This window comes from Dendropsophus ebraccatus, chromosome 1 (assembly GCF_027789765.1).
Source record: "Dendropsophus ebraccatus isolate aDenEbr1 chromosome 1, aDenEbr1.pat, whole genome shotgun sequence".
In the NCBI taxonomy this organism is placed as follows: Eukaryota; Metazoa; Chordata; class Amphibia; order Anura; family Hylidae; genus Dendropsophus; species Dendropsophus ebraccatus.
The window spans coordinates 154,707,252-154,729,256 of NC_091454.1; the positions used below are offsets into that span (position 1 = coordinate 154,707,252).

The 22,005-nt window shown below is 44.0% G+C and overlaps 1 protein-coding gene across 4 annotated transcripts in view; it reads left to right on the forward strand.

Moving 5' to 3' along the window:
• Positions 1 to 9,144: 9,144 nt before the first annotated feature.
• Positions 9,145 to 22,005, forward strand: part of SLTM (SAFB like transcription modulator) — a 52,756-nt gene continuing 39,895 nt past the window's right edge. The window contains exon 1 of one of the 4 annotated variants that reach the window (XM_069982213.1): positions 9,145 to 9,406. In XM_069982213.1, the coding sequence (XP_069838314.1) occupies positions 9,272 to 9,406 (135 nt within the window). In that variant the 5' untranslated portion in view covers positions 9,145 to 9,271. Of the gene's footprint in view, positions 9,407 to 18,647; positions 18,842 to 22,005 lie in introns of those variants that run through there. The other 3 variants (XM_069982241.1, XM_069982224.1, XM_069982233.1) reach the window with 3 other exon arrangements.

Below are 22,005 nucleotides of genomic sequence, written 5' to 3' on the forward strand. Positions count from 1 at the left end.
AAAGCCAGAGTGATACACCATAATAAGCATACATGCAGAGGAACACCTTTACTGGAATGCTAAGCAACCTTATTGCTTCCTGGTTCAGCATCCTATCTGAAGGAGCTTTATTAACCTGTTCAAGACCACAGACGTAACTGTGCGCTGGGCCACTCTGCTAAGAGTAGTAGTAAGTGGTAGTACTAGGTAGGGACCCAGTTAGCCATTTGCCTGTTGGTATGTCACGGTATGGGCATGAGGGATAGCAGCTGTAGACCGGGAACCTGACCAAGCGGAGGCCGAGCAATTCTTCGTTGTCCTTAGTCAGGGCACCAATAATTACACCAATGCCAAGGTTCAGAAACAACGGTAGTTGTAGATTCATTATAACAGTGGTAACTCGTAGCAACAGTCTCTCCGGGTGCAACCAAGTATAAGGCAGACTTGGATAAGGCAGAGTAATTGGTGATGCTGCAATGGGCTGTGGGAGTAACGTGCTGGATGATGGGAGTAGTAGTGAGACTGAAGTTGAGGTGCTGGACGGAATGAAACTGAGATGAATACTTGCTGTTGATGACTAGAGAAGATGATGAGAGGAATGACTGAAGAACGGCACCCAGATCTTTAGTATAGATGAGGATCTTGAGACTTTAGAATAAAGACGCAGCCAGGAACACTTCTGGTAATGCTGCAGCAGAGCACACGTATCTCTCTCCTGGCAGTGGAGAGAGGTCACACACACCCTGTCCCCTAGAAGGTAGGAGACAGGAATTCAGGAACAACAGAGCAACACACCCTTCTCCCCTAAAGGTGGAGAGAAGACTGAGGTAGGACAGGAAGTCACATGGTATTCCCAACCAAAGCTCGATGGCCATGGTTACCATGGAAGCAGGGGACAGTCACGTGACACCAAGCCATTGCATCATCACACCATTAGGACATATTGGACTGAATATACATGAGAAGTACCATACTTGAACACTGGGGGGGGGGGGGGGACATAATACCATTAGGCACTGATAACTGAATATGCATGAGAAATAAATGAAATAACAGACCTGAATACTTAGAGGGGTGACACAATACACACAGTTTGCAGTGGACCATAGTTTTCCAGAACAGAACTGACTATAATAAAGGTGCAGACATAAAGCCACAGAAAAATAATCTGTTCTGGGACACTGCAACTGTAGGTCCATTTTTGCGGTGCATTCCCGCTCATGGGTGCACAGTTACATCCTCGGATGAACAGGCGCAGGAGCTGTGCCCGCTCCATCTGCAGCAGGTGTCAGTGATAGCTGGGCACTGCAAATGCAGCATCTGTAGGGCAGAACAGCGGGAGGAGAGAGAGACATAAAGGCCAAGAGGGTTGCACCTTGTGAAAATCTTGTTAGGTATAAGGTGTAGATGGACTCTCACCTTGTAACCTGTGCATATCGCCCAGGAAGTCCATCCAGGAATCCTTTTTCTTATTATACTGCAGATTAGCATTGCAAGGTAATGTGTCTGTCATCAGGCAATAACATAGCGAAGTCTCGGTGGTGGAACAGTAAAATAAAGTAAAAGTATAAAACACACAGATACAAATATAAATAAACAAAACACATATTAGCTTCATAGCCCCCAATGCATTAATAAATGTAGGGGTGGGGAAAGTACACATATTTAGCTGTAAAAAAAAATAATCACATGATTAAACCTGTTTGATGACTGCAGAAAATTCAAAAGGAGAAAAATGCTAATTTTGTAATTTTTTGGAAAGCAGCCACTTAATGGCAAATAATTACTGTTATTTTAAAACAACGGCTGATATTTGCCATTAAATGACGCAAATCCTCTCAATTTCAACAGTGTTTCTATAGCCTTTCTATGTTTTCAATCCATTACTGGTTTTGGTTTCATAATAGAGAGGATGGACGTCTTTTAATGGCAAATATCAGCCGTTGTTTTAAAATAATAGTAATTATTTGCCATTAATTCAACAGCATGTGAACATAGCCTCTCTGTGATTTCATTACACTAATTGTTATGGTTGCAAAATACTGAGCAAAAATACTGCACGTGAACATAGCCTTAACAATGATACAATAATGAGAAGAAAAAAGCTACCCCTAGACCACAGTCCCTACACAGTTTCTTTCAGGCATAACCTGCCTACAGAAGACTGATCTGCAATCAGAGACACTGACTGACAGCTGGGCCGGGCAGCATTGATTATTCATGAAGAAGAGGGAGGAGGAAGGAGTGGAGAGGTGTGACAGAGTGTGGCACAAACAAGTTCTTTTTGACTCTTCATTACAGTAGGAGATGTGAGATGGTGCATAATCCACTGCACGGAAAATTACCAAAAGGTAGCATGCTCACTAGGGGACAGACAGCTACAGTACACTGTCAGCACCTTCGGTAGGGCCCGGGAGCTGACAGATTCCCTTTAGGTTATACTCACATTAAGTTTGTAGACTTGAGTATATATGGTGAGAAAAAATCTCCCTACATATGCACTAAAAATGTATGCAATATTAGAGTCAATGGGCAACATATGGAAGTGTAATTTTATATGTTGGGAGGTTTTTCCGAAACATAGGTAGTACATACAGAATAAATAAGGCCTCAACAGTGTCTTTAAAACAATATGCAGGAAAAAGAATTCTGCTTAGAATCTGCATGGAAATTGACCTTTGGTGTGGATTTAAAATCTGCAGCATGACAATTTACATTCTAAATTTTCTATGCATTTTTTGTTTCTATTTATATATTACAATTTACTGTGTATAAACACATTGTGAGATATACAGATTTGCTAGTGTGGGACTATTTTATCTAAATCCCCCCTATTTGTTTTTCTTTGAAATGAAATATTGCACTTCTATGAAAAACATATTAGAGATGATCTAACCTTGAGCCCGCTCGAGTTTGTCTGAACCCAAGCGTGTGGCATTTGATTACCAGTGTCTGAAGAAGTTGGGTGCAGTCCTAGCGAGTCCTAAAAACATGAATACAGCTATAGGTGGCCTTAAGCTGCATTCAAACGTCTCGTAAAATTGTACGTTGTTGGTTGTCATGGACAATTTTAGGTACCATTAAAGTGAATGTGGCTATTCACATGATCCGTATCCTGTGGAGTCGGTAAGCCGCAGCTCCGACTTCAACTTCGACTCCTGAATTTTATCAGGACCAACTCCGACTCCTTCATAAATGGCCAGTCATATACCAGGGGAGTTATTTATCACACTAGCTCAGGAGCTTTTCCCTAATGTCCTACATGATCCTGGGGCGACTTCAGAGGGAATAAGGAAAGATAAAGCAGCTTCTCCTCTGTGTGTGCAGTGATTGCAGCCAGTCTCCAACCTCCATGTCCTGAACTACTCACAACTAGACTAGATGAAGCAGGTGGTCTTTCCTGCTGACAATCTTCTATGTTTCTAACTAAATATTCACCATATACACAGAAACACTGCTAACAATGCCAGATACCTGTAATATAGAGGTCATCCATAGTGATATAGAGGGGGTCACACATAGTGATATAGAGGGGTCAGCCATAGTCATATAGAGGGGTCACTGTGGGTGTGGGGGCACCCCATAGCACGCACACACACACACACACACACACAGCCTGCTGCAGTCATAGCACACACACATACACATAGCCTACTGCCATAGAACACTGAAGAAAAACACCACATTGAGGACAGAGGTTACTGCTGCACTACTTATGTCTTCTCCTCCTCCTCCTCCTCCTCTATATTACACAGGATATCTTCATATTACACTGCTGCTCATATACAGTCATCCAGCATCCAGGAAGAGAACAGCACAGATTTCCCCCCACACAATGGACTCTTCCAGCTAAGAAACAAGCAGCCAAATAGTGACTGACAACTTTTCCTCGACCACCCTTATCTAATAGGGACAGTGTCCTATTAGAATGTTGTTCATAATATATATTGATGAGCAAAACTTATAAAATTAATATCAAAACTCAATTTTAAATTGTTATAAGATTTTTTTTTAAAGCTGGAGTCGCAGTCGGTACATTTGTTCCGACTCCAACACTGACTCCAGCCAAAACAAGTTCCGACTCTCCGTCTCTGGCTCCACAGCCCTGTCCCTGCAGCAACCCACACCGCAAAAAAAAGGACATGTCCTTGTGCGGATCACAGCACGGATCCCCCCCCTGCCGCCCATCAACAGATATGACCGGAGAGCATGCGCTCCTGCCATTGCATCTACTACTCACCTATTCCCCCATGCTGACTGCCTACATGTTTACCAGAAGTGGCCTGGACTATGCTGCCGTCTTCTCCCAGCAGCGTAGTCCAGGCCACTTCCGGTGAGTGTGTGTGGCTGCTCTGCACGGGGGAATAGGTGAGTAGTAGATGCGATGAAAGGAGAGCACATCATGTGCTCCTGTCATCACTGGTGCGGGGTGATATGTGCCGGGCGGCAGGGGGGCTCCGGCTGCGATCCTCCTCCAGTTTGCAGCACGAATCGTGTGAATAAACCCTTAGGGCTGCATTCAACTTCTTCAGCCGCCCATTACTAAATGCTGCACGCTCAGGTTTGGACAACCTGAGAATATTTAGTTAGAAGTGCACATGGCTTTTATGGTAAAGCAAGTTGTACTCCAAAATAATGGAGGGGATTGTTACAAAAGCAGTGTGATATCCACATCTGTCATGTAGAAAGATGTGTTCTTTTGGGATCCCAACTTAGGGAACCAGATAGGTCTTATTTTATTCTCCTCTGTACAGGCTGTGTCATTGCTGGGTTGTCACCAAAGACAAACTAGTGTATATAAACAGATGAAAGAAATTTATAGCAACAGACAGCACAAGTATCAGGTTGTCATAGAGATCAACCTTTGATTCCAAGTTTACAGTCATACAGTCAGGTACTCCACCCTACAGTGCTGAATGTATAGTGGTGCTGCACCTATAAGCTGCTTTTGTACAGAGAGGTAAGTCAATGGTATTTGGGTAGATATATATCAGCCATAACATTACCTTCACCTGCCTAAAATTGTGTAGCTTTCCCCTGTACCTTTAAAACAGCTTTGACTATAAAGGCTGGTATCTGGCACTAATACTTTAGCAGCGGACCTGTATTTCTAGCACATCCCACGTGTGGATTGAGTTCTGGGGAATTTGGTGATTTTCCTCAAATCATTCCTGAACAATATTTAAAGTGCATTATTCTGGTGAAAGATGTCTCTGCCATTAGGCAATACCGTGAAAGGATGTACTTGTTGTGCTACAATGTTTCACACAAGCGTCAATACCAGCCCAACATTGGCTAGAGCTTTGGTTGTCCAGACATGATGGGAAATGTAGTTGTGCAACAGCTGGAGGGCCAAAGGTTTGACACCCCTGGCTTAGAGTATTATACTGCCTCCGCTGGCTTCCTTTCTTTCCATTATGCCTCCTGGTGCCATTTTTCTTTTTTTTTGGTAAGTGATACACACAGGTGGTTATCCAAATAATGTAAGAGAATATATTATTCATCAGCTGCAAGTCTAATTTGTATGAACCCATTATAGGTGGTTATAGCTGCAAAGGGTCATTGTTGGAACTGTGAAAGCAAAAATATAGGTTAAAGGGGTAGTGCGGCGCTAAACAATTATTCACTAAATTACACACATTACAAAGTTATACAACTTTGTAATGTATGTTATGTTAGTGAATGGCCCCCTTCCCCGTGTTCCCCCACCCCCCCTAGACCCGGAAGTGTAGTGCTCTATACTCACCTGATTTGTGTTGACCCCCGTCCTCCATCTTGTGACAATGATGTCATCTTCGGGAGGCCGGCTGAACCACTCCGACCGTCCCTCGTGCTGTCTCCCCTCTCCCGCGTCATCAGCTGCTCAGCCGTGCTCAGCCAATCGCGGCTGAGCAGCTGATGACGCCGTAGAGGGGGAGCCGGCATGAAGGTGGGCTGGTGCGGTCCGGCCTCCCGAAGAAGACGTCATTGTCCCCAAGATGGCGGCCAGGGTCGACACGAATCAGGTATGTATAGTGCACTACACTTCCGGGGTGGGGGGGACACGGGGAAGGGGGCCATTCACTAACATAACATACATTACAAAGTTGTGTAACTTTGTAATGTGTGTTATTTAGTGAATAATTTTCTAATGCCGCATGAACCCTTTAAGGCAGCACTATAGCGATTTTACGCAGGTGCGCATCACCCAAGGGGGTGTAGTCCAATTTACCCCCACACACACAGTAGTTTCCGGAACATGACTATTTGGTGACAGCACATAGACTTCAATAGATGTCAGTAAGGCAGGTAGTTTATTTTAGCAAGTACAGTTTGCTTCATGCATCCTTTATTAAGCATAAACAATTGTAGGCATAGTCATGACTGCGCAAAGAAATGACAATCTTCAGTGGAGGAAAAAAAGGTCAGTTGACACCATCTGCCATCAAAAGAAGTAGCAAATCCAATATAAAGCTTCTCCCTGCATTCAGGTTGTCAATCAAGCCTGATGTACATAATGTGCAAGTATGTATGTGATAATGCAGGAAGTGGCCAGGGACACAGCTATTTAGGGTTAAAGGGGTTGTCCAGCGGAAATCTTTTTCTTTCAAATCATCTGATATCAGAACGTTATATAGATTTGTAATTTACTCCTATTAAAAAATCTCAAGTCTTCCCATACTTAATGGCTACTATATGTCCTGCAGGAAATGTTTTATTTTCATTCTGACACAGTGCACTCTGCTGCCACCTCTGGCCGAGACAGGAACTCTGTCTCGGTTTTCTATGAATCTCCATAGAAAACCTCTGCTGCTCATGACAGTTCCTGTCTCACCCAGAGATGTCAGCAGAGAGCAGTGTCAGACTGAAAATAAATATAGTTTATGGACCTGTTGTAAATAGCAGACCCTGTGTATATATTACATTTTGTTAATTCCAAAGTTTCCTAAAATCCTTTGATGAGTTCTGTTTAGTGTGTATATAAGTCTGTGATTTTTTTCAGTTCTGTATAACATCTTGTCTGACGAAGGGAGCTAGACTCTCGAAAGCTTACACTCAAATATACTCAGTTAGCCTCCAAAAGGTATCGCCTGATTTCTTCTCTATTAGACTGAAAATAAAACATTTTCTGCATTACATTCAGCAGCTAATAAGTATAGGAAGACTTGAGATTTTTTAATAGAAGTAAATTACAGATCTATATAACTTTCTGACACCAGTTGATCTGAAAGAAAAAGATTTTTGCTGGACAACCCCTTCAAGTGTTAAAGGGATTTTTTTAATAGAAGTAAATTAAAAATCTATACAACTTTCTGGTGCCAGTTTATTTGAAAGAAAAAGTTTTTCGCTCAGCCCTGTCCCTGCGTCCATCTGTCAATCAATCACGAATAGAAACAGAAGCTTTTGAGAGCCATATCTTTATTTTTCCACCATTTTAAGCTCCAGTTATTTTTTAACTTCTGCAAACCAGGTGTATTAGTTTAGCGACTCTGATGCCTTCCATGTTCTATAGTTTCTATACATTTATGTAAAATGTATGTGATGTGATTGTTTTTTTCCCCACCTTTCTTCGCAAGATTTCAACCCTGAATCAATCACTGGGAGCAGCATGTCATAGCAGAGGGACAGCTAGCCAGAAAAGGCTACAGAAGAGAGGAGCACGGCAGCGAAGACCACAGTACAGAGTGAGAGATAACTCAAGAGTAAGTATGGTTGGCTGTAGTGCTGTGAACCCATGTGTCTCTTATACAGCCTCCACACCTTATTAGAGAAGAGAAAGAGGTAGGAAACCTTCTGTGGCTATAGCGCTGGATCCCATGTTGGACAGCAAATGACTGTGATGAAGGTGGATGTTGGAGGAGTCTGGCAGCACCAAGCAGGCTTGGGCAACTCTATTTTAAATTTCTGGATGTCCTCACTGCAAAAAAATATTAAAGGAGAAGTCAGTTGAAAATTCTTATTAAAGTATTGTATTGCCCTTTCAAAAGTTATACAGGAAATGCGCATAAAGAGCTTATTTTCCCAGCACTTACTACTGCATCAAGGCTTCACTCCCTGGATAAAACGGTGATGTCACGACCCGACTCCCAGAGCTGTGCGGGTTGTGGCTGCTGGAGAGGATGATGGCAGGGGGATGCTCAGTGTCCCTCCAGTGCCCTGTGTCCCTCAGCCATCATCCTCTCCAGCAGCCACAACCCGCACAGCTCTGGGAGTCGGGTCGTGACATCACCGTTTTATCCAGGAAGTGAAGCCTTGATGCAGTAGTAAGTGCAGGGGGGGGGGGGGAGCACTTTGTAAGCATTTTCCATAATAAGTGTAAATTGGGGATTCGTCTAACTTTTGGGGGGCAATACAATACTTTAATAAAAACGTCTGACTATACTTAGTTGTGCCCTTTTATATAAAACACACCTTTTAAAATACGATTATACAGTCTTATTCCCTTGAAGCCAGGGTTCCAAAGTGCCTACACTCCAGCCATTGCTTCAATAGTTGGTTAGACTTGACACCTGCTTCAGGAGCTCTTGTGGCCTTCAAGGTAGTTACACTCCTCTCTTTCACCCTCCCCTCTGACCTGGTCCTCTCTCAGTAAGAATCAGAGGATGTCTATGGAATCCTCCGACCACACATCAATCCTCTTGGGTTCAGGGCCAGTTGTCTTGCTCAGTCTCTGGCAGCCCAGCACCACCTATTGTTGCACCACCTACTGTTGCCAGTGCTGTTCCAGCAGCCAGTACACTCAGGCTCTCTTTCTTAGCCCCTAATACCTTCCTAACATCAGCGCTGTACTCGAGAATCCCCGCGCTCCCGCTTCCCTCTCCGCCAGCTCCATTATATGCTCCGACACACGCCAATTCTTTGGGCGAAAAGCAGACAGCACATAATGGAGCACATAATCCCGTATGGAGTTTTCCGACAGAATTACTCAGTGTGCATATCCTCTATCACAGGAACCAGAAGCAGTGCACAGAATGTAAGTACATTACAGTTTGGCCATAAGAAAATGACATTACAAACCAAGTCCACAATATAAGCTCTGGAAACAATAGCATGGACAGGACCAACATACTTAGGTCCACCTGCATCCTCCCAGGTGAAAAAATGGGAACATGGCACAATGAGCGCATGCGCATGGGGAGCCGCCCCGCCCACATATACGTGTAGGGCGGGGCTTTTCCCTGCGGCCGTCTGACCTCACCGGAAATACGTTCGGTCCCTTTGTGGTTCCTGTTATATCCGTTGTGTGAGGCGGGGCCTGGGCCTAGTTACCGAGGCTGTCGTGGGCTGTGAGGTTGTGGAGGCGCCGCCCGGCATGGCTTCATCCAGCAGCACGTCCGAGTTGCGGAGAGTGTCCGACCTGCGCGTTATTGACCTGAAATCCGAGCTGAAGCGAAGGAACTTGGATGTGAATGGGGTGAAGAATGTGCTGGTGGCCCGGCTGAAGCAGGTAGGCGGCGGCCGCTGTGGTGGGAGCCGGCACTGGTAGTAGTGGTGTCTGTGCTGTGTGCTGAGCCACATGGGGCCTCATACATGTTACATTGCTCACAAGTGACTGAGTGTTGCTGTGCCACCCAGATAACAGCTGATGCGGCACGTGCACTAGTATAGCAAAGCTGTTCTGGTGGCCTGAGCCCAGTCTTATAGGTTAGTCTTGGGTTTAACTTCTTTTTTGAGAGAGTGTGATGGAGGAACGATGATTGGAACCGGCGCCTTGTCCCGTCCCCCACATGCTGATGGACTATAACTATAATGCCTGACGGCCATGTCCCATACACTGCGTATCCTGCTCATGGAGAGTGGGGAGAGGAGCCTGCTGCAGCCAATGTTTCTCCCCGCTAGTAACGGAACGATTATCGATCGGATTTGAACGATAAACGTACGTGTGAACGCTGCGAACGATCAAGCGACGAGCGAGAAATCATTCATTTTAAACTTTAAACATGTTCTTAAATTGTCGTTCACAAAAAATTCGCAGATCGTTCCGTGTAAACAGTCGTTGACCGATTTCACCTATGTGTGAGATAGGCTTAAGCGATCGCAAAACGATTTTTCCGTACGATGTATCGTTGCGTCTAAACGCTGATCGTTATAAAAAACACATTGTTCATTCAAAATCGTTAATCGTGCGATCGGGCGAATTATCGCTCTGTCTAAAAGCACCATTATGCTGGGTTTACACGGAGCGATAATTCGCCCAATCGTACGATTAACGAATTCTAAGTAACGATTTTTCTTTTATAACGATCAGTGTTTAGATGGAACGATATATCGTACAGAAAATTCATTTTGCGATCGCTTAAGCCTATCTCGCACATAGGAAAAATCAGTGAACGACTGTTTACACGGAACGATCAGCGAATTTTTTGCGGACATCGAACAATGATTTAAGAACCAGTTAAAAGATCAAAATGAATGATTTCTCGCTCGTTCGATCGTTCGCTGCGTTTACACGTACGATTATCCTTCAAATTCAATCGTTATCGTGCAAAGTTGGCACGATAATCGTTCCGTGTAAACCCAGCATAAGGGCCCTATTCCACCGGACGATTATCGTTCAGATTATCATTAAATCGTTTGAATCTAAACGATAATCGTTCGGTTGAAATGCAGTTAACGATTAACGACCGAACGAGAAATCGTTGATCGCTTTATAAGACCTGGACCTATTTTTATTGTTGCTCGTTTGCAAAACATTCGCAAATCGTTCGCATTGAATAAGACATCGTTCGGTTGTTCGCAGTACATACGAATGCAATAGCGAAGAAATAGCAAAGAAAAAACAATCGCAAATACGATCATAAGTAACGATTATCGCTCCATGGAAATGAGTGAACGTTTTCAGGTCTTTCGCAATAGCGGTCGTTTGAGATGATTTATTGTTAACGATTAGGCTAGGTTCACACTGCGTTTTCAGCATCCGATTAACGGATCAGTTTTTTTTAACGTCCAGAAAAATAGGGTCAGCAACGTTTTTTGGTCCGCCAAAAAAAACGGATCCGTTTTTTTTTTATAATGGAAGTCAATGGAAAAACGGATGCACACAAATGAATCCGTTTTTTGCAATCCGTTTTTCATGCGTTTTTTGCAAAAAACGGATGCGTTAAACGGATGCTGAAAACGCAGTGTGAACCTAGCCTTATCATCCGGTGGAAAAGGGCTCTTACTGATTGGTTGGTGGGCGATTGAAATGTTTGACTTGACCAGTTTTCTCTGCTTGTACACTGTACAGGGGTTTACAGAATGTAGTGTTGGTCAACCCATACCAAGTGTAAAGACAGTTTCACATAAACTTATAGAGCAGGAAGAATCCACTGTACAACCCCTTCTCTTTTTAGGTGCTGAAAGAGTTTATTACATGTAGTAGGTATATAGATTCACAAACATGCAGTATATACATTATGTACAATCCTGTTATGCCCTGCCTTATCATCACTAAGTAGTAGTAGTACCCCCGGTATTGGTGTCCCTACAATGCTGGGGGCTGTCCCTGTTCTATCCTGCAGAAAGAAGTACTGAAATTAGTGATTAAGAAACAGGCTATGTACATCGGAGCAATGTCCATCAAAATGGTTCTCACGGCAGCTACTTTTTAGGAAGGCAAATAATACTTATTATTGATAATTTTACATGCTGTGGCAGCATTTAAAATTATGAGTAATAACTGAAGAACTCCTTTATTGTTACTTAGGCTAGGTTCACACTGCGTTTTCAGCATCCGTTTAACAAATCCGTTTTTTTGCAAAAAAACTGATGCATTTGTGTGCAAAACGGATGTTTTTTTTTGTTTTTTTTTACGCACAATAAAGTACTGTTGACACTACTCTTTTGACCGTTAAAAAAAAACAAAAACAAAAAAACGGATCCGTTAAACAGATGCTGAAAACGCAGTGTGAACCTAGCGTTACCATGGTCAATGTCAGATTGGACAAGAGCATGTGCATGGAAATCCCTTTAATACTACAGCATGGGGATTTATTAGGGAATTCATGGTTGTCTGCAGCCACATAATGGTTTATGGTGGTCTCTGGGTGAGCTATATGAAAACTGTTGCCATTAGCAGACTGTCACACTGCTGCTTGCTTTTCCCAGTGTCGGGCAGGCCTGAACGTAGTCAGCTAGTAACTATGTTCCGATCATTTCCCACATTTGAGTCTTCATTCTGACTCACAAGCATGGTTTGCTGCATTTCTGAGTCTGAGGAAAGGAAATGATGGTAAGTCATAGCTTATTATGTTCGGGCCACTGGAGAAATGGGGGTCCATGCACAGACGAAATGGCAGCGGATTCTGAAAGAGTGTTGATGTATCCATGCATTGGAGAGGAAAATCATGGTGTGAGTACACCATTAGATAAATGAACTGTGGCTGCTATGGGCAGCTCCCCAGCCTAAGGCAGAATAACAGTGCTCCATCAGGCCCACAAGCTGCTTATCACATTACTCCAGCTGTGACATCTGAATAATATGAGGCTGTTTATGTTCAGTGTTATGTGAAAATTTGCTATACAGACAGCATTAATCTAAAGTAAGAGACTTTGATAAACTGTTGCTTAGTGTAGGATACCTGTCTGTAGGAACTGATATATCTATCATCATGTAACATTACTGAGCTGTCTCCTGTTATAGAGCACTATAACTGCTTTGGCACCACTTAGATATTTTACAACATTCTTACTAAACTTTCATTAATGAGAACTAGAAAAAAAAGCTACTGCCAGAGTATAAGGGGTTTGTCTCTAGTGTTAAAGGGGGTCTCCAGCTAAAATCTTTTTCTTTCAAATCAACTGATATCAGAAAGTTATATAGATTTGTATTTTACTTCTATTTAAAAATCTTAAGTCTTCCCATACTTATTAGCTGCTGTATGTCCTGAAGGAAATGTTTTATTTTCAGTCTGACACAGTGCTCTCTGCTGCCATCTCTGATTTGTATGAATCCCCATAGAAAACCTCTCCAGCTCTGGACAGTTCCTGTCTCGGCCAGAGATGTTCAACGGGAAATAAAACATTTCCTGCAAGACATACAGCAGCTTATAAGTATGGGAAGACTTTAGATTTTTTTTATAGGAGTGAATTACAAATCTATATAACTTTCTGACACCAGTTAATTTGAAAGAAAAAGATTTTCGCTGGACAACCCCTTTAATCCATGCTCTTCCCTTTATTGGCACGTCCATGGTTCTGTCCGCTCTTGTAGACCTGCAATTGGGAACAGAACATAGTCCCAATAGATTTAAGTAAACCAATTTACACCTCCATAACTCTGTACTGGGGCTGTGATCCGTGCCGCAAAAAAAAAAGCACAGGTCCTAGTGTGGACCCAAGTTTGCAGCACGGATTGCTATCTTCTATGTAGTCGTCTGTGAAGCACGGAGCACTACTGATACACATTTGTTGTGCAGTCCGCAGCTGTTGACGTGTGAATGAGGTCAAACACTCCATTTAATTTTTACCTTCATAAATACCTAACTGCCAAACTGGTAGGAGATAGCCATAGGACGCTACAGCAGAGCCTGTTAGCAAACATTGACAGTATTGCTGCTGGGTACAGATTAGGGATGGTCCGAACCTGCCGAGGTTCGGGTTCGTACGAACCTGAACTCTCTGCAATGATTCCCGCTGTCTTCCACCTCCGTGGAGAGGGTGGATACAGACGGAGGACTGCCTGGAAAACTGGGATACAGCCTATGTTTTTATTAGGGTCTGTTCACACATACAGACTCGCTGTGTATTTATCGCTGTGAGTTTCTCGCACATAAATTCACAGCGAAACTAATTGCTATCAAGTCAATGTATGTGTATTCTCGCTGCGTGTTTGGTGCGATTTTTACATGCGAGTTTTGATTTTCACATGATTTTCACAGGTGAGTTCAACATCACAAAAACGCAGCTACTTTCATGCGAGTTTGATGCGAGTTCTGTGCAAGTTTTACGCAACGAGTCTGTACGTGTGAACAGACCCTAAATGTCCCTTGCGAATATATTTTATGTTCTATCAATCTGAGGAGCTTATTTATTATAACCAGTAAGGCCTCATTCACACAGAGCAAGAACGGCAGAATTTTGTGGTTGAATTGTCCACGGCGGAATGCAGCCAGCCTCCGTGACATAATGACAGTCTATGGGAGGCGCGCGTGCTAGATCTCTCGGCGCGGAAGAATAAACATGTTCATTATTCAGCGTGGGGAGAGGAGCTGCGCACTTGCTCTGTGTGAATGGGACCTAAAACTGTTTCTTACATTTAGTTACACAGGGTGAAGCATTTCCTCCATATATCCGTAATAAAGCACTGGCCCTATTAGATATGGGTGGTCAGGGGATAGTTGTCCGTCACTATTTGTCGGTTTGTTTCTGAGTTGGAAGAGTCCACTGTGTGTGTGTGTGTGGGGGGGGGGGGGATGATTATATCAGCAGCAGTGTAATATGAAGATATCTTGTGTAATATAGAGGAGGGGATGCAGCCATAAGTAGTGTAACAGTAACCTCTGTCCTCAATTTGGTATTTCAAAGGGTGTACCAAAATATCGAGATACTATCAGTCAGTACTTTGTTAATATAGGCTATAGTGTAGAGAACACGTGAGGCAGCTACCCGAGCACCTTCTCTGTTTTCCCTTTCCCCCACTTTTTCTCTAATACATAACCCCAGTAAATCAGGTTCCTGTCTATACAGCATAGTACACTATCACTACCAGTGCGTTGCCCTGCAGGGAGTCTGCGAACATCAGGTCACCCAGGATGCAGCCTGCAGCCGCAATGCCGACAGTACTGGTGGTGTCCTATGGGCAGAGGAGAGGAGCGGTGAGCATCAGGCACAAGCTTCCCCTTCCACAGGCACTGGGAATGAGGACACTGGACACCTGTGCATCACTGCCGAGCTAGGCAGCTGCGGTACTGGTGGCGTCCTCTTGGCAGAGGAGAGGAGTGGTGAGCACTGGGCACAGGCACCAGGAATGATGGCAAGCTGGGTCCGGGTGGGTGGGTGAGTGCCAAGGGCCGGGGGAGTGTGCGGGGTCCCAGGTTTGTGTTCATGTCCTGCCCAGGTCCTCACTAAAAGGGAGGCTGCTGTACTATATGGGGTGCAGCAGCCTCCACCCCTTATAGTACAGCCTTTTAGTGAGGACCCGGGCAGCACACCACACATTAGAGATGATGCAGGCAGACAGGCTTAGGGCCCTATTCCACCGGACGATTATCGTTCGCATAATCGTTAACGATCTCAAACGACCGCTATTGCGAAAGACCTGAAATCGTTCACTCATTTCCATGGAACGATAATCGTTACTTATGATCGTATTTGCGATCGTTTTTTTCTTCGCTATTGCGTTCGTATCTACTGTGAACGACCGAACGACGATAAAAATAGGTCCAGGTCTTATAAAACGATCAACGATTTCTCGTTCCGTCGTTAATCGTTAACTGCATTTCAACCGAACGATTATCGTTTAGATTCGAACGATTTAACGATAATCGTCCGGTGGAATAGGGCCCTTAGATACAATAGAGATGACACATATGGTATGATTAAACAGAGAATCTTAGCAGACTGGGTTAGGCCAGACAGATTTAGATATGGCAGCTAAGCAGTCCAAAACATTCCACATTTCATGGTCCAAATTTTCTAATTTTTGGTCACATTACATAAAAAAAAATGATCAAAACTTCACATATATTCAAACATTGTACCAACCAAAGCTACAGATCATGGGGCAAAAAATAGCCCTAAAATAAGCCCTACAGGCCGAAAGATAAAATAAAAAAGTTCAGCGAGTCACATCAGAGCAATTTTAAAGTGACTGTACCACCAGGCCCATGCTGAAGCACTGGAGGTGGGCTGACACTGTCATTCTTAATATGTTTACATACTCGCAGCAGAATGAAGATTCCGCTGTGAGTATGTAAACCGACAGTATGTAAACACCGTCCCCCTTAACCCACAGCAGCCCAGTGCATACTTTACTGGTCCGTGCCTTCTGGCCTGTTTGCAATAAAGTCCTGCTGAGATATATGGCACATAATTTCACATAGAAGTTTCTGTCTGCTATCTACAGAATGTTGATTCGGGGAGACATACAGCTGGTAAGATTGGGGGAGAAGTAGGAAGTATGAGTGGGACCTATATATGAGGATGCCTGGCATTTCATTGTGAGTAATATTAAACACTCTTCGGTCAACCCTACACATAAGATTCTGTACAGATTGTAGCACTCTCCTCAGAAGCTAGCCATTAGAGGGTGCAGGATAAATTTAGAGGGTCTGAAATGTGGAAGGGAAGAGGCTGACCACCTTCTTTTACTTTGGGAGTGTCTCAAAGTTCAAGACAGGTGTAGAAATCGAGGAAATGTTATTGGTAGAGTTCCCTAGCAAGGGTGGGAAAGGCACTTTGCTTATAACACTTCTCAGTGATTTAGGAGCGCGAACGCTGACAGAGTTGATAGATCTGGGCCTATGACCGACTCCTATATCACGGGTATCTGGCATTGCTAGCAGTTTCCCTTTGTGTATGCTAAATATTTAGTTAGTAGTGAGTTCTTCAGGACATGGTGCATCCATTGTACACACACAGGAAAATCTGCTTTATATCTTTGCCTTACTCACTCAGAAGTTGCCCCAGGACCAGTTTTTAGTGTTAATGGCTGCTACAGTGCTAGTTATGCCCCTGACTAGTTTGATAAATAACTCCCATGGTGTCTGGCCATTTATGAAGTCGCCTTAGGGTCCTATAAGGCCCCGTTCCCACTGAGCAAAACTAGCGGAATTGGAACATGTTCATTCTTCAGCGCGGACAGAGCAGAAGCGCACCTCCCATAGACTCCCATTATGAACGGGAGGCTAACTGCATTCCGCGGCGGAATTCCGCTAGTTTTGCTCAGTGGGAATGGGGCCTTACACAGCGATTTTTAACGACTAACAATAAACTCGCAAACGAGATTTATTGTTACCCTAAAATCATTCACCATATTACACAGAGCGATAATCTTTAATTATGATCGTTATTTTGATCGTTATTGCGAGAGAATGAATGTGGAATTACATCGAACCATTAACGATAATTTTAGGTTCAGATCTAAATCAACGATCAACGACATACAAACGATTTTTCGATCTTTGCCTGCAATTACACAGAATGATTATTGTTTAAATTTGTACGGTTTAAAGCTATTTCGCACAATAATCGTCCCGTGTAATAGGGCCCTTAGTCGGTGCCTGCTGAGCTGCTGCTTACCGACTCCACAGCCCTACGTCAAACACCAGTCTTTGTTAAATTTCCCTGATTGACTTCAATGTAAACACAGCCTAATGGTCCTTTTACACAGAGCGATAATTTGGCCAATCGACCATTTAATGATTTTGAGGCAACGATTTTATTTTTATAACAATCAGTGTTTAGATGAAAAGATAAATCATTTGAAAAATTACTTATTGCCATCGTTTTAAGATTGCTTAAGGGCCCTTTTACACAGAAAGATTATCTGACAGATTATCTGCCAAAGATTTGAAGCCAAAGCCAGGAATGGACTATAAACAGAGATCAGGTAATAAAGGAAAGCCTGAGATTTATCCTCTTTTCAAATCCATTCCTGGTTTTGGCTTCAAATCTCTGGCAGATAATCTTTCCGTGTAAAAGGGCCCTAAGCCCATCTCACACATAGGGTGAATCAGTGAAAGACTGTTTAGACAAAGCGATCTGCGAATTTTCAGTGAACGACCAACGATGATTTGAGAACATGTTGAAAGATCAAGATGAACGATTTCTCGCTCATCGCTTGATTGTTTGCTGTGTTTACACGGAACGATTATCGCTCAAATGCCATCAATTCCATTTGTGTTGTCAAACTGGTGGTGGTGTAAGCACATGGTGGGGATTTATCATTGTACAACACAGAAAAGGGGCATATTTTCCCCTATATACGCACTTACACCTGCTGTATTCCCTGCTTATTTGATGGGTGTGTAGGGGGGAGTGTGACAAGGCGGCGAGGAGGCTTGGCCTCCCCCCTGCACCTGATCACTATTACACGACGGCAACAGATCACTGCTATCCAATGCGTTTGCCTTTGTTCATGGTGGCTGATTGTTGCCTTTTATTACACAAAGTGATTATTGGCCGTAATGGCTGATGATCGCGTCGTTTAACAGCGCCATACTGACTTACAACATTTCTGTTAGGACACGTTAAACAGCAGAACATTGGAAATCCATTAGAGGAAACAATACCAGCACAATAATGCTTGATACACCATTAATGGAAATAAACAATAGAGCTGAGAGCGCTCGTTTGCTCCTCTAGACGGCCGTGGAATAGGGCCATAAGGTGCACTCTGATGGAGCTCACATCTGGCCCTAAAATCCGCAGCTGACTAGGTACCTGTGCACATGCTCTTACACCCTTGGCCGTATTATTGGCCTCTGCGGCCCAGACTGGGAGAGCTGCCCGCAGCAGCCAATCACAGCTCGGCTTTCGATTCTCAACTTGCTGAGGAAAACAAACGCTGAGCTCTGATTGGTTGGTTGTTCGGGCCGGGTCAGATAGGACAAAAGCTATCTTCGAATGTCAGCATTCATCTGTGTGGTAGAGTTGGCGTTCCCGCAGTTATATCCGGACACCAGGGGGAGCGCCGTTATATGCGGTGTGCTGTGCTTTCTAGCGCTCCACACCACGTGACTCGCACATCCGGGGCCCGTAGCGTCAGAGCTTCTTGTCACGTGACGCGGCGACATCTCAGTGCCCGGATCAGAGCCCGAGTAAAATGGCTTCATCGGGAGGAATCTCCGAGAAGAAGAAGGTATCCGAGCTGCGCGTCATCGACCTCAAGTCAGAGCTCAAGCGGAGAAACCTAGACGTGAGCGGCGTGAAAACCGTGCTGGTATCTCGGCTCATGCAGGTAGAGCAGGCGGAGAAGGCGCTGCCGAGGAGGGGGCGGGGAGAGCTGTAGGCCGCGGTCCTCGTCGGATGTTGTGCGGGTACATGTGCCGGGCCCAGGGTCTCCTCTGGGGTTACTACTGTGTGATTTCCATCCTCCATGGCTCCCACCTTACCTGCAGCCATTATGGCGTCCGTGATAGTGTGTGACCAGGGGTGCGGGGACAGCAGAGCAGCCATGATTGGGCCTCGGTCTATACTACTAGTGGCTGCCTGCAGAGTCCTCTCTGTACATCTATGGCAACTACAGTACAGCAGATACTAGTGTAGTGCTGTGTCTTCATGGTGAGGAGGAGGAGGAGGGCATAGACATAGGATGCCACAAGTCTTCTGCCCTGGCACAACCACAAACATTTCATATAAATCCACCTGCTCTTAGTCATCCTCTCTCTATCACTCACATTCTGTAAAATAATGGGGACTTGTTTTTACTCCGTTCGCCCTGGGGTAAAACTGACTCGTTATATATGTTTAAGTTGTTATGATTACAACGATATGTAACATGTATAACTTTTATTTGATTTGATTTAAAACCTTTTAAAGAAAATATATGTTCCTTAAAATCGCTCCATTCCCAGGCTTATAGCGCTTTTATCCTTTGGTCTATGGGGCTGTGTGAGGTGTCATTTTTTGCGCCATGATGTGATCTTTCTATCGGTACCTTGATTGTGCATATACGACTTTTTGATCGCTTTTTATTACAATTATTCTGGATTTAATGCAACCAAAAATGCGCAATTTTGCACTTTGGGATTTTTTTGCGCTTACGCCGTTTACCGTGTGAGATCAGGAATGCGATAAATTAATAGTTCGGGCGATTACGCTCGCGGCGATAGCAAACATGTTTATTTTTATTTATGAAATGGGGAAAGGGGGGTGATTTTGTGCTATTAAAAATACATTTTTCTTTTACTTTACACATATACTAGAAGCCCCCCTGATCTCTCATAGAGATCCATGCAGTATAGTTATACTGCATGAATCCATGAGATCAGTGTTCTATTGCTTTTGGCTGCTGTAGCCAAAAGCAATAGAATGCCGAGCCGGGATCAGCGCCATTACGGCGCAGACCCTGCCCCCCCCCCCCACTAGACCACCAGGTATGGAGAGGAGCAAGTATTTAGAAGCAGCTGTCAACTTTGACAGCTGCTTCTAAGTACTTAATTAGCGGGCACGGCAATCGGACAGTGCCCGCTAATAGTCGCGATCCCGGGCTACATGCGGCACCCGGGATCGCGGCAGCGACCCCCCCTGAACTCCCATAGCGGCATCAGGGCGTTCAGTAACGTCCTGGTGCAGCTATGGGTTAAAAATGTCCGCCTTTTTGTTAATGATAGACGTTAGTAATGATCATGATCCCTAATAATGTTCATTGTCAAAACTCAGGCATTTTTCATGTAAAAAAAGACATTTGGGAACATAGCCCTATACTTGCAAAGAACCTAAGCTCCATGTGATGTCATAGAGAAAACTGAAAGGGGATCGGTGCACAGACTCCTGCAGGCTCTCTGGTACAATCCTAATGAGGACACAGATACAAATTACATATTCCAAATCAGCATTTTTACTTTATAGCCACAGTAACTTCCCAGGGAAAACCAGAGACCATGCTTTGTGGCCTATAGTTGGATAGGATTGCATTTGAAAAAGCAGACATGAGTGTGGGCTCACAATTATTCTGGCCACTTGCTGCACATCCCACCATATAAAAGGACAGTGGAAAAAGTAAGCTGTATTTGGTGCAAGGTCTTGCAGAGGGTTTATGAATTTTGTTTGATGCAGTTAACACTAAGAGTTAACAATACAAAGATGGCTGTATCCACAGGTGCCTGTTCACAAGACAGTGCCCTTTAAGCCTCATTAACCTCTTAAGGACATAGGACGTACCGGTACGTCCTATGTCCTCATTAGCACTTCAAAGCGGGGCCGCGCGGCGGCCCCGCTTTGAAGTGCCGCGAGTAGCCCGGGACCGCTGCTATTAGCGGGCACGGTCCGATCGCCGTGCCCGCTAATTAGCTAATCGGAGGCAGCTGTCAAAGTTGACAGCTGCCTCCGATTACCGGAGGCAACGTTTCCCTGGTGTCTAGTGGGGGAGATCGCTCCTCCGGGACCTTGTCCCGGAGGAGCGATCTCCGTTACTGATGCCGGCCGGGGACGCGTCCAAGATGGCGCCGTCCTCGGCTCGGCACTCGTTTGTTTCCGGCTGCAGCAGCCGAAAGCAACGAGTGCCGATCTCATGGATCTCTGCAGCATATCTATGCTGCAGAGATCTCAATGAGAGATCCAAGTGTATATACTAGAAGTCCCCCAGGGGGGCTTCTAGTATATGTGTAAAAAAAAAAAAAAAACGTGTTGTTAATAGTAAAAATTCCCCTCCCCTAATAAAAGTCTGAATCACCCCCCTTTTCCCAGGTTTTAAATAAAAGTAAACAAATAAATAAATAAATAAACATGTTTGGTATCGCCGCGTGCGTAATCGCCCGAACTATTAATTAATCACATTCCTGATCTCGTACGGTAAACGGCGTCAGCGCAAAAAAATCCCAAAGTGCAAAATTGCGCATTTTTGGTCGCATCAAATCCAGAAAAAATGTAATATAAAGCGATCAAAAAGTCGTATATGCGCAATCAAGGTACCGATAGAAAGATCACATCATGGCGCAAAAAATGACACCTCGCACAGCCCCATAGACCAAAGGATAAAAGCGCTATAAGCCTGGGAATGGAGCGATTTTAAGGAATGTATATTGGTTAACAACGGTTTGAATTTTTTACAGGCCATCAGATACAATATAAGTTATACATGTTATATATCGTTTTAATCGTAACGACTTGAGGAACATGCATAACAAGTCAGTTTTACCCCAGGGCGAATGGCGTAAAAACACATTTCCCCCAAATAAAAGAAATGCGTTTTTTTTTTTTCAATTTCACCACACTTTGAATTTTTTTCTGGTTTCGCAGTGTACTTTATGCAAAAATTCAGCCTGTAATTGCAAAGTACAATTAGTGACGCAAGAAATAAGGGGTCATGTGGGTTTCTAGGTGGAAAAATGCAAGTGCTATGACCTTTTAAACACAAGGAGGAAAAAACGAAAACGTAAAAACGAAAATGGGCCATGTCCT